This window comes from Benincasa hispida, chromosome 3, assembly GCF_027475165.1.
Source record: "Benincasa hispida cultivar pf3 chromosome 3, pf3_genome.v1.1, whole genome shotgun sequence".
In the NCBI taxonomy this organism is placed as follows: domain Eukaryota; kingdom Viridiplantae; phylum Streptophyta; class Magnoliopsida; order Cucurbitales; family Cucurbitaceae; genus Benincasa; species Benincasa hispida.
The window spans coordinates 46,827,019-46,838,553 of NC_143480.1; the positions used below are offsets into that span (position 1 = coordinate 46,827,019).

General features: G+C 36.1%; 1 protein-coding gene across 1 annotated transcript; it reads left to right on the plus strand.

The window, feature by feature from the left end:
• The first annotated feature begins 592 nt into the window (after window positions 1–592).
• LOC120074339 (receptor-like cytoplasmic kinase 176) lies at window positions 593–3,530 on the plus strand. Its single transcript, XM_039027432.2, has 6 exons — window positions 593–1,006; window positions 1,558–1,886; window positions 2,024–2,159; window positions 2,249–2,391; window positions 2,484–2,607; window positions 2,956–3,530. The coding sequence occupies exons 1-6, from the start codon at window positions 958–960 to the stop codon at window positions 3,327–3,329; spliced, it is 1,155 nt and encodes a 384-aa protein (XP_038883360.2). The 5' UTR covers window positions 593–957; the 3' UTR covers window positions 3,330–3,530.
• The last annotated feature ends 8,005 nt before the right edge of the window (window positions 3,531–11,535 follow it).

Consider the following 11,535-nt stretch of genomic DNA (forward strand, 5'->3'; position numbering starts at 1 on the left):
ACATATCTTAGTGATCAAAAGTAGTTTAAATTTTATTGAAGTTTTTTAATTTAAAATATATTTGATTTTTAAGCAAAATTTTAAAAGCTATTGTTTTTACCATAAAACAAGAAAATTATACGTGCTTTAAAAAATTTGAAAACCAAAACATAAAATGATTATAGACGTAACAAAATGTCAAATCATGATTCACTTTGATTTTTTTAAGCATCAACTCAAAATCTTAAGCTAATAGATTATGGAAAATTTAATTAGATCAATATTTTAACATTTGATATTAATCGAGAAGAAAATGGCATTACGAAGTTTGATCATAAACTTCTATCGTGACACCATGTTAAATTACCCATCATTCTTAAAGTGAATTATTATAAATTTAATTATATCAATATTTTAATTTTAAATAATCTCGATCTTCCATGCAATCATACCCTTTGAAAGAAAAAAATAACATAAGAAAAGTTCAAATTATAGAAAGAGAATTTATTAACATATAAATAACAAGATTGAAACTTTCAATAAGAAATTTTAAAAATAGTTTATGTTTCATACCAAATTCAAGTATATAAGGAAAAAAAGGATGAGAAAATATAAATATTAGTTTGAGGAAAAGATAATTCCAAAATTGCTCTGCTCTGAGTGTCCAATCATGTAGACTATAAGATACGAACCATCTAAATAAAGTTGGCGATCTTTTCCGTAACCAAGTTGCATTCCCATTGAGTTCCCAAGGAAAAAACAAAAAAAGAAAAATTTGCATTTCCATTTCTTCTTAGAGTTCATACAGCTTTTCACCCAACAACTCTCTTCCCTGAAAAGAGAGAGAGGCAAAGGAAAGGGACAATAAATTTGACTCTGTTCTGTTCAAGATTTATGATCTGTTGAAGGATTTGAGTGGTTTTAATCCATTTGTTTTTCTTTCCGAAGTTTCTGCAAATTTCTGGTTGGATTTTGCTGATGGGTGTTTGTTGGAGTGATCGTTCCAAGTCTGTGAATCTTCATACAGGTGCTTATCGGCTCTGATTCGGATACCCTTTTTTCTCTTTTCTCTGATTCTTTGAGTTTTAAGCTTAGTTTGGGAGGATTCTGTGTGTATTTTTACTTTTAACTTTTTAATGGTCTTAGATTTGATGCCTTGAGAAACTTGCAGATAAGGTGTTTGTTTAAATGCATCCTTTACTTCGATTGCTTGCTTGGTGTTTTCTTTTTGCCCTTTTTTGGTACTATAGATTCTTTGGACTTTGCTGATGGGGGCTTGTTGGTTTTGTTTGATTTTTGTGTTTACTTTTAGTTTGGGTTTACCCCTTCAATATGAACTTGGGATGATGGTGAAATGAGGAAACTGCGTTTGTTCCTGCTCATGTATGTAGTTGCCCTGAATTTCCCTGAAGATTTGGATTTCACAGCACCACTCACAATCTGTAATTTATTGAAAGTTCGTAGTCATGCTATATTGAAATAACATTTATATTCTTCGATTTGGTTGAAAGTTCACATTAAGAATTGTGGGATTTCTAGTGGTGAATGTTACAATTTTATCTTCTTTACTGGCTGTAGGTCTTACAAGGTTTAAGTCTAAGAGAGGAGATGGGGAACATTCTCATATTTCCAGTAGCAAGGTATCATCAGCTTCTATACCGGTGACACCTCGGAGTGAAGATGAAATTTTGCAATGCCCCAATTTGAAAAACTTCAGCTTTAATGAATTGAAAACCGCAACAAGAAACTTCCGCCCTGATAGTGTTGTTGGAGAGGGTGGATTTGGTTCAGTCTTCAAAGGTTGGATTGACGAGCATTCCCTCACTCCCACCAAGGCTGGCACTGGCTTGGTAATTGCTGTGAAGAGGCTCAACAGAGATGGGGTGCAGGGTCACAAGGAGTGGTTGGTCAGTATCTTCAACTTTTGATTGCTTTCTAATACATTTAGTGTGTTAAATGGCTGTGTTTTAAACCAATCCTTTCTCGGGGTCGGGTTATGGAATGACTCTGCATAGTCCGCTAGACTAACATTTTGAACATATAGGCTGAGATCAACTATTTGGGGCAGCTTTCCCATCCTAATCTTGTGAAGCTGATTGGTTACTGCTTTGAAGATGATCACAGGCTGCTGGTATATGAGTTTATGCAAAAGGGCAGTGCTGAAAATCATCTTTTCAGAAGTGAGTTCTTGATTATGCAATGCTTTCCATCTCCCATTTTTTTCTTTTACAATGTTCTGTGTGTAACCTGCTATATTGTGTCCATACAGGAAGCTCTCACTTTCGACCGCTTTCGTGGAATGTTCGGATAAAAATTGCTCTTGACGCTGCCAGGGGACTTGCATTTCTTCACAACAGTGACGCGAAAGTCATATATCGCGACTTCAAGACATCTAATATTCTTCTTGATGCAGTAAGCTCTTACAGAAGAATTTTTCAATGAATTTTCATAGTAACTTGCAGTTGTTCGTAAAATCTGACCATCTTTTTACTCAAATTCGACAGAACTACGACGCAAAGCTTTCTGATTTTGGATTAGCTAGAGATGGGCCAATTGGAGATCAAAGCCATGTCTCTACCAAAATCATGGGAACTCATGGATATGCAGCTCCTGAATACTTAGCCACAGGTTCTTATAATTCTCTGTTTCTCTCTTGACTTTCTAAAAGACTGATTGATTGGTTTCCTCTCATGAAAATAAAAGGTATGTTAATTGGTATTTGAAGGGTAGATTAGTAATTAGTTAAATAGTTTGGTGGGAAAGTTAGGTTGTAAATACCAGTAGGGAAGGAGGTTGACAGTCAATATTTTGGAGCATGAATTAGGACTTGAGAGTATCTAAATTTATGGAGGGTTCAGGTACCTCAAACACTTGGTTTATCTTGAATTTTCCTTGTCTTTTATATTTCAATATATTCGGGTTCTATCAGAAATGTCATACTTCATTATTCTAACTTACATCCTTTCTTTGGAAAAGGTCATCTCACGGCGAAGAGCGATGTATACAGTTTCGGAGTAGTTTTTCTCGAACTGCTTTCAGGGCAACGAGCCATAGACAAGAATCGACCAACGGGGGAACATAACTTGGTCGATTGGGCAAAACCATATCTAGTAAATAAGCACAAAATCCGTCGCATCATGGACAATAGACTTGAGGGCCACTATGCTTTGGGACAAGCACAAAGGGCAGCAAACCTTGCATTTCTGTGCCTAGCTACAGATCCCAAGTACAGACCCAGTATGAATGAGGTTGTAACAATATTGGAGCAGCTTCAGAAACCATCTGAGGTCTTGAGAAGTGAAAGAGAAGGTCATAATGGTCATTCAAATGGAGCAACAAAAAATATATGAAGATACTCTGCTGCAATAGGCAAACTTGTGAAATGTACAGCTGCTTTGATCAAATGTATTTAAACCCAATTCCCAAATTTCATATCTTTGCTTTCATCTTGTTTACTATGCTTGCTTTTATGTAACACACCATCTATTATGATATTGTCCATATTTTTGTCAGATATAAATAGAATTCATGGAGTACCAAATTAGAAAGTATATATTATATAATATCAAATCATACTTTACTATCATCAAAAACAGGGATTTATCTCTCTAAATATTATTAACAACTAACCCAGCAAAATCAGGTGAACTAGATGAATATTGTAGTTTAAAAAAATAATAATAAGTAGTTGGTAAATAAGAGTTGGTTTGAAACTAATTAGTTCTTACTCCTCATTAAGCATTTCAGAGTTTTTTCTTAAATTAAATTCTGGTTAGGTAACCATTTGATTTTTGAAATTTTTGTTTGTTTTCTTCTAATTTCTTACCCAAGGTTCTCATATTTCTTATGTAAACATTTGAATTCTTATCCAATTTTCAGAAACAAAATCAAGTTTTTTGAAAACTACGGCCTCGTTTGGTAAATATTTTTTTTTTTTTTCCTTCTAGAATTCAGTCTATACTTTCTCATTTTCTTACCATGGTTTGCATAATTCATAAGTACTATAGTTGAATTCTTAACCAAAATCTAAAAACAAAAACTACTATTTAAAAACTACTTTTGTTTAGTTTTCAAATTTTGGTTTAGTTTTTAAAAACATGGTATAAAGTAGATAACAAAACCAAAAACCTAGTGGAAGGAGTACTTGTAGACTTAATTTTCAAAAACTAAAAACCAAAAATCAAAACCCCGGTTGGTAACCATTTCGTTTTTTGTTTTTACTTTTTAAAAATTAAGCATATTTCTTTCTATTCTTTACAATTATTTACATCTTTATTACAATGGTTGAATTCTTAACCAAATTAAAAAACAAAAACTTTTTTTAGTTTTCAAATTTTGGCTTGATTTTTTAAATCATTGATAAAAAGTAGATAATTAAAGAAAGGTAGAAGTAAGGTTTACATGCTTAATTTTCAAAAACAAAAACTAAAAACCAAGTAGTTACCAAATGGGACCCAAATTGTTACAAGTGGCGCTACATTGTCTTTTTATCAAAAACTCTCCAAATTTAGCTAAATATTTAGTTACCTAAAAGTGAAGTGGCAAAATCTGGGTCTAATTCAAGTGATAGAAAATTGGGCTTACTTGAGCCCATTATCCCCACATTGGGTATAAGCCCAAGCTGATTACATCCAACACATTGTAAGCATATGCTGATCTATTTGAAGCTCATCTCTTTTGAGGTTCTCTCTTATTAATCTAGTTGTATTTGAATGCAATTAGCCCAATTTCATGTTCAAGCAATAATACTCACATCCTTTTCTTCCCCCTTACAAAAACTTTGCAACATCTATCTTTTATATCAACTTCTATATATGACACTCCATTCTATTTTGGTATTTCATTTATTTTGGCATATTTTTTCCCTACAATAAAAGTACAATAAGTGAGAGTATGGAGATATGAACCTTTAGCCTTGGAGGAAAAAATATGTGCCAGTTACTATTGAACTATGTTCACCTTGAATGAGAAATTGAATCTTCGCTCTTAAACAGTATTAGGTTTAACAAATCTAATAAATAGTCCTCTTGATTGGGTGGTAGACACTCCAATCTTTGGATAACTTTAAGTTTGTGTTATGGTTATGACAAAGGAAATCAACAAGCAAAGAAAGAGAGAGAAACTTAAGAGTAAAGATCGACACATAAAATTATGTGGTTCACGATAAAGTGTTAGTTACACCCATGGACAAAGAGAGAGAATAGTGTTATTATTAGAGAGAAATAACATATAATATAGATGTGGAGGTGTCTGTAAGGCCACAAATTATCTATACTTACAAAATGAGGGGTAAAAAAGGAAATGAACTAAATAACCAATGATGACAGGGAAAAGAAAGTGGGAGTGAAAGGAGGAGGGGACCACGAGGTAGTTATAAGGGGCAGGGATCGTACTGAGAAGGCAGGAAAAGAATTAGCTGAAAGTTAGTAGGCTTTTGGTGAGGTGAGAAGTGTCTAACTCTCTCTAAGGTGCTAGGGGAGACCTTTGTTTGTATTTCTTCTTTTAGAGCAGCAGAGGAGGCATATTTTGAGGTGAGTGTTGATGTATTTTGGGAAAGATTGGTAGGGAGGGACGATTGAATTTTTTGAGAGGTCAAGGAAGAAATTGTCTGATAAATAAAGAGCAAGGGATCTTGGTACTTCATTCTTCTTCTTCTTCTTCTTTCTGTTTCTAGTGTGGTGATTGTTGTTTTCTATTTGCAGGGTACGAAGAACTTACAAGTGGTATCAGAGTCGTTTCATCCTGGGGCGTACGCACACGATGGCTCATAAACAAATCGAGGATAGGTTGGAAAAGAACGAGAGGGAGGTCTCTGAGATGAAGGAGATGCTGCTGGGACTTTGCAAGAATATCGAGAAGCTGACAGAAGAGATGAGAGAAAGTAATGCAGCTCGAAAAGCTAAAGAGTCGGGTGCATCTGATGGTCGGAGGATGAAAATGAAGGGAAAAGATGATGAAACCGATTCAACCCCCAGCAATGGAGGAGGGGGATCCGATAAAAGCAAATACAAAAGGTTAGAGATATCTGTTTTCGCTGGAAAGAACCCGGAATCGTGGGTGTACAAGGCAGAGCACTACTTCGAAATCCATGAGTTATCCGATCAGGAGAAAGTGAAGGTCGCGATTATTAGTTTCGGGCCGGAGGAAGTCGACTGGTTCCAATGGAGCCACAACCGGAGACCCATCAACACGTAGGAGGAGTTGAAAAGAAGGATGTTCGAATACTACAGACCTACCGGAGAAGGGAGTTTAGGCGTGAGGCTGCTAAGAATAAAGCAAGAGGGTTCCTATTCGAATTACGTGAAGAAGTTTGTCACCTATTCGGCACCCCTACCTGACCTGGCCGAAGAAGTTCTCAAGGATGCCTTCGTAAATGGGCTGGAACCAACGTTGAGGGCCGAAGTCATCAGAAGAAAGTCGATTACACTGGAGGAATGTATGCACGAAGCCCAGCTGGTGAGCGACCGCAATGTAACCCTGAAGTTAGCCTTAGCGGATCTGGGGGTTGTTGGGCCTGGCAAAAAAGAAGCCCATGTGAAGGAGAGCTTGACGATGAAGAGCGGGAAAACCTTGGATATGCAGGGGACCAAACGGATCACCTTGCTTGTGAAAAACAACTTCGTGAAGAAGAAGCCACCCATGAAACGTCTCTCTGATAGTGAGTTCTGAGAATGGCTGGACAAGAGACTCTGTTTCCGGTGTAATAAGAAATATAGTCTAGGGCACCGATGCAAGACGAAGGAGAATCAAGAGTTGATGTTGTTTATCACCAATGAAAGAGAAGAAACAACCAGAGAAAAGGAAGAAGGGGAGGAACTACGGGAAGAAGAAGAGCTGGAAACAGAGGAAACAGCCGAAATAGACTTGAGATCAATGTATGGCCTATCAGCCCAGGTACAATGAAGCTGAGAGGAAAGATGAGGGGAAAATAAGTAATGGTGTTGATTGACTGTGGAGCCACGCACAATTTTGTGCACAAAAAGTTAGTAGACGAGCTGGAATTACCAATGAATAAGAAGAGCTTCTCAGTGGTGGTCGGGAATGGAGTGGCTATAAGAGGGGAAGGGGTATGCAAAGCAGCTGAATTGAGGCTACCCAACCTGAATATTAAGGTCGATTTCTTGGCAATCGATTTGGGGCAGATGGATTGGTACTAGGGTTGCCCTGGTTATGCACGACTGGGTTTATGGGAGTGCATTGGCCATCACTGACCATGTCGTTTTTGGCAGGGGATTCACAGGTCATATTGAAGGGTGATTCATCTCTAACCAAGGCAGAAGTCTCCTTCAAGGTGCTTATAACATCCTGTGGAGAGGAAGACCAAGGATTTCTGGTGGAGTTTTAGAACTATCAATGCGATAGTGAAGAAAGAAATGAAGGAAATGAAGAAATCGAAGAGTCAGGGGAATTACCAGTCATGATCCGAGCCCTGCTCGAGGAGAATAAGGATATATTTGAAGAGTTAACAACACTCCCACCAAAGAGAGCTATGGACCATTGCATTTTTATGAGTGCGAACCAGAAACCAATCAATATGAGACCATACAAGTACGACCACAACCAAAAAGAAGAGATTGTGAAGCTGGTGGAAGAAATGCTCAAAGCTGGAATCATTCGTCCGAGCCACAGTCCATACTCCAGTCTTGTCCTGTTAGTGAAGAAGAAAGATGGTGGATGGAGATTCTGTGTTGATTATCAAAAACTAAATCAAGCAACGGTGGCCGACAAGTTCCTTATACCGGTATGAGGAGCTGTTAGATGAACTACATGGGTCAGTGGTTTATTCCAAGCTGAATTTTAGGTCGGAGTATCATCAGATCAGAATGAATGAGAAGGACATCGAGAAGACAGCCTTCAGGAATCATGAAGATCACTATGAATTCCTTGTTATGCCGTTCGGACTCACAAATACTCCAGCCACCTTCCAGTCCTCAATGAACCAGGTTTTTCGACCGTTCCTTCGTAAGTTTGTACTTGTTTTTTTTACGATATATTAGTGTACAGTCCTGACATCTCAACACATGAGACACATTTGGGAGTGGTGTTCAATGTCCTCAGAGACCATAAGTTGTTTGCAAACCAGAAGAAATGTACCTTTTGCCAATCGCAGGTCCAATACTTAGGCCACTGGATATCAGCTCAAGGAGTAGAAGTCAATGATGGGAAGGTCAAAGTCATGAGGGAAGTGGCCGCAACCATAAAATGTTTATGAATTAAGGGGATTTTTTGTGCTCACAGGGTATTATAGGCGATTTGTTCAGGGATATGGGAACATCGCAACCCCACTTACCAAACTGCTTCAGAAGAATGCTTTCAAATGGGATGAAGAAGCCAGTCAAGCCTTTACAAATTTGAAGCAAGCTATGGTGACAACCCCAGTCATAGCTCTCCTAGACTTCTCAAAAGGGTTTATGATAGAAACGGATGCATCAGGAATGGGTTTAGGGGCTTTCTTGTCACAAGAGTCGAAGCCTATATCCTATTTCAGTTAAAAACTGTCAATGAAAGTCGAAGACAAGTCTATCTATGAAAAGGAACTTATGACAATTGTCCTAGCAGTACAAAAATGGAGACATTATTTATTAGGAAGCAAATTCACCGTGATCTCAGACCAGAAGGCGTTGAAATTCTTGATAGAGCAACGAGAAGTACAGCTTTAATTCCAACGTTGGCTAACCAAGCTACTTGGATACGACTTTGAGATCCTAAACCAACCAGGGTTACAAAACACAACAGATGCCTTATCAAGGGTGCCGACTCAGATGGAATTGAGGATTATCAGCTCCAACTATTATAGATATTGAAGTGGTATTAAAGGAAGTGGAGGAAGATGAGGAGCTCCAGAAGATCATCACCCTATTAAAGGACAATCCCGAGGGGAAGCCAAAGTATAAATGGCAACACAATAGATTGACTTACAAGGACAGGTTAGCGTTCTCCCAAAGGTCTAGTTTAATTCCCTCACTATTGCATACTTTCCATGACTCGGTGCTAGGAAGGCATTCCGAATTCCTGAGGACCTACAAGAGAATGAGTGGAGAACTATATTGGCAAGGGATGAAATTTGATGTGAAGAAATACGTAGAAGGGTGTGAAATATGCCAAAGGAACAAGTATGAGACTCTTACACCAGCAGGATTACTCCAGCCACTTTCTATTCCATATTTGATTTTGGAGGATTGGAGCAAGGATTTCGTGGAAGGGTTACCAAAAGCCGAAGGTTTTGATGTCATAATGGTTGTAGTAGACCGCTTGAGCAAATATGCGCATTTCACACCTCTCAAACACCCTTTCTCGGCAAAGCAAGTAGCGGATATATTTTTCCAAGAAGTAGTGAGGCACCATGGAGTCCCGTTGTCCATTCTGACCGATAGAGAGAAAATTTTCTTGAGCAACTTTTGGAAGGAGATGTTTACGACTATGGGGACGAAATTAAAAGGAGTACATCATTCCATCCTCAAACGGACGGACAAACGGAGAGGGTGAACCGCTGTTTAGAAACCTATTTACGCTGCTTTTGTAATGAATAGCCAAAGAAATGGAACAAATGGATAGCATGGGCAGAATTGTGGTACAACACGACTTTCCATGTCTCGATCAAGACAACCCCTATCAGGCAGTCTACGGAAGACCCTCACCACCTCTGATCACGTGTGGAGATAGAAGGACCTTCAACAATGTCATGGAACAGCAGTTACAAGAATAGGACTTAGCTCTCAATGCCTTGAAAGAAAACCTGACTATAGCTCAAAACCGGATGAAAAAACAGGCTGATAAACATAGGAGAGAACTGAACTTTGAGATTGGAGAAGAAGTGTACTTGAAATTGGGGCCTTACAGATAGAAATCCTTGGCAAGGAGAAGTGAAAAGGTTGGTAGGGAAGGACGAGAGAATGTTTTGAGAGATCAAGGAAGAAATTGTCTGATAAATAAAGAGCAAGGGATTTTGGTTCTTCATTCTTCTTTTTCTTCTTCTTTCTGTTTCTGGTGTGGTGGTTGTTGTTTTCTATTTGTAGGGTACGAAGAGCTTACAGTGTCAAGAGGGTTATAGGGTTTATATATATCACCCCTCTAAAACTTAGGTCCAAAATCTTAAATAATATATAATGCGTAAACAATTTAGGTTTTGGAGGTAGCCTCCACCCGGACACGTCGCCTCTGGATCCTCATGCGTGGTCATTTGAATCGTCAACTAACAAATTCAAGACATTCTAATAGCTCTTGTGATTCTCTCCATGTAGAAAAAATAAGGGGAAATAATTTACATATAATAATTGATGAGAAAAATATGAAATTTCAAAATTAAAATAGGATAGAGTAAGAATTAAGTTTTGTTTTATAACAGTTTGGTTTTTTAATTTTAATATTAAAAATGTTTATTCAAAATTCTTTGATAAGTTCTTGACATTTCTTTACAAAAGTTGTAAGCCACTATTTTCCTTTTTAAAGGGAAAAGAGATTTGAGAGAATACTTGTGAAATTTTATTTCTAAACTTTGAAACTTATTTGAAATTTTCGTTTCTTTATTTTTCTGCTTTTCTTTTTTAACAACAAAAGGCAAATATGTTGATGACTATTTTCTTTTTACAATTTTGTAAAAAATAGAGAGATGAAGAAATCTTTTAGGAAAAAATATATGGGGATACGGAATTAATAAATTAGAAACATATAGACCTATTTTAAAGAAAAATGCTATGCCTAATCAATTTAGAACTTGTTTGAATTGATTAGAGAAAAAAAAAAAAAAAAAACTTGTTTTTTAAAAAAATATTTTTATATAAAAAATTTTTTTATAAAATTATCTAAAATACATTTTGAAAATATTTCAAAAACTATTTTGAGTGCTTTTAAATGACTTATTTTTAAAATTTAAATACCCTTGAAAAAAGAAAATAAAATATTAGAGAAAGATATGATAGCAAGAAAATATTAGTCAAACTTCATTAAATAAATAAAAACGTGGCTAAGAAAAACAAGAAAGAAAAAAGTTATAGAAAAAGATAGAAATTTGAGAGAAGAGAAAGAGAGAGAGGTAAAGTGAAGAGTAAAAGATAATGCATAAAAGAAATATCGATAAATAAGAAAAGTTGTAGTGAGAAAAAATTTAGAGATGTATTTATTAGAGAGGGAACAAAGTTGAAAATATTTTTTAAAAAAGAAAAGTTTAGAGATAGAATTTTTAGAAAGATAATTAAAAATTTTTAAAGTAAAAATAATATAAAAGACAAACCTTTTTGAAAGAGATGAAAATTATAAAGGCAAGGAAATAAAAGTTATATAGAGATATTTTAGAGAGAAAAAAATTAGAAGGTTGAATTTATTGGAGATAGAATCAAACAGGGAAAAAAATAGCACTTGAAAAATAAATTTCAAACAAAGAATCTATTTTCAAAACTATATATGTGTATATTTAAAATAAAAATTACTCAACTTTAAAAAAAATTATAAAAACTTAGATATCACGTAGTCAAGATTTGAAATATTGATGTGGAGGGAAATATCGAAGTCTTGATTTTAAGGAAATATCGTTATCGATTAAAATTTTAGGAAACTTTA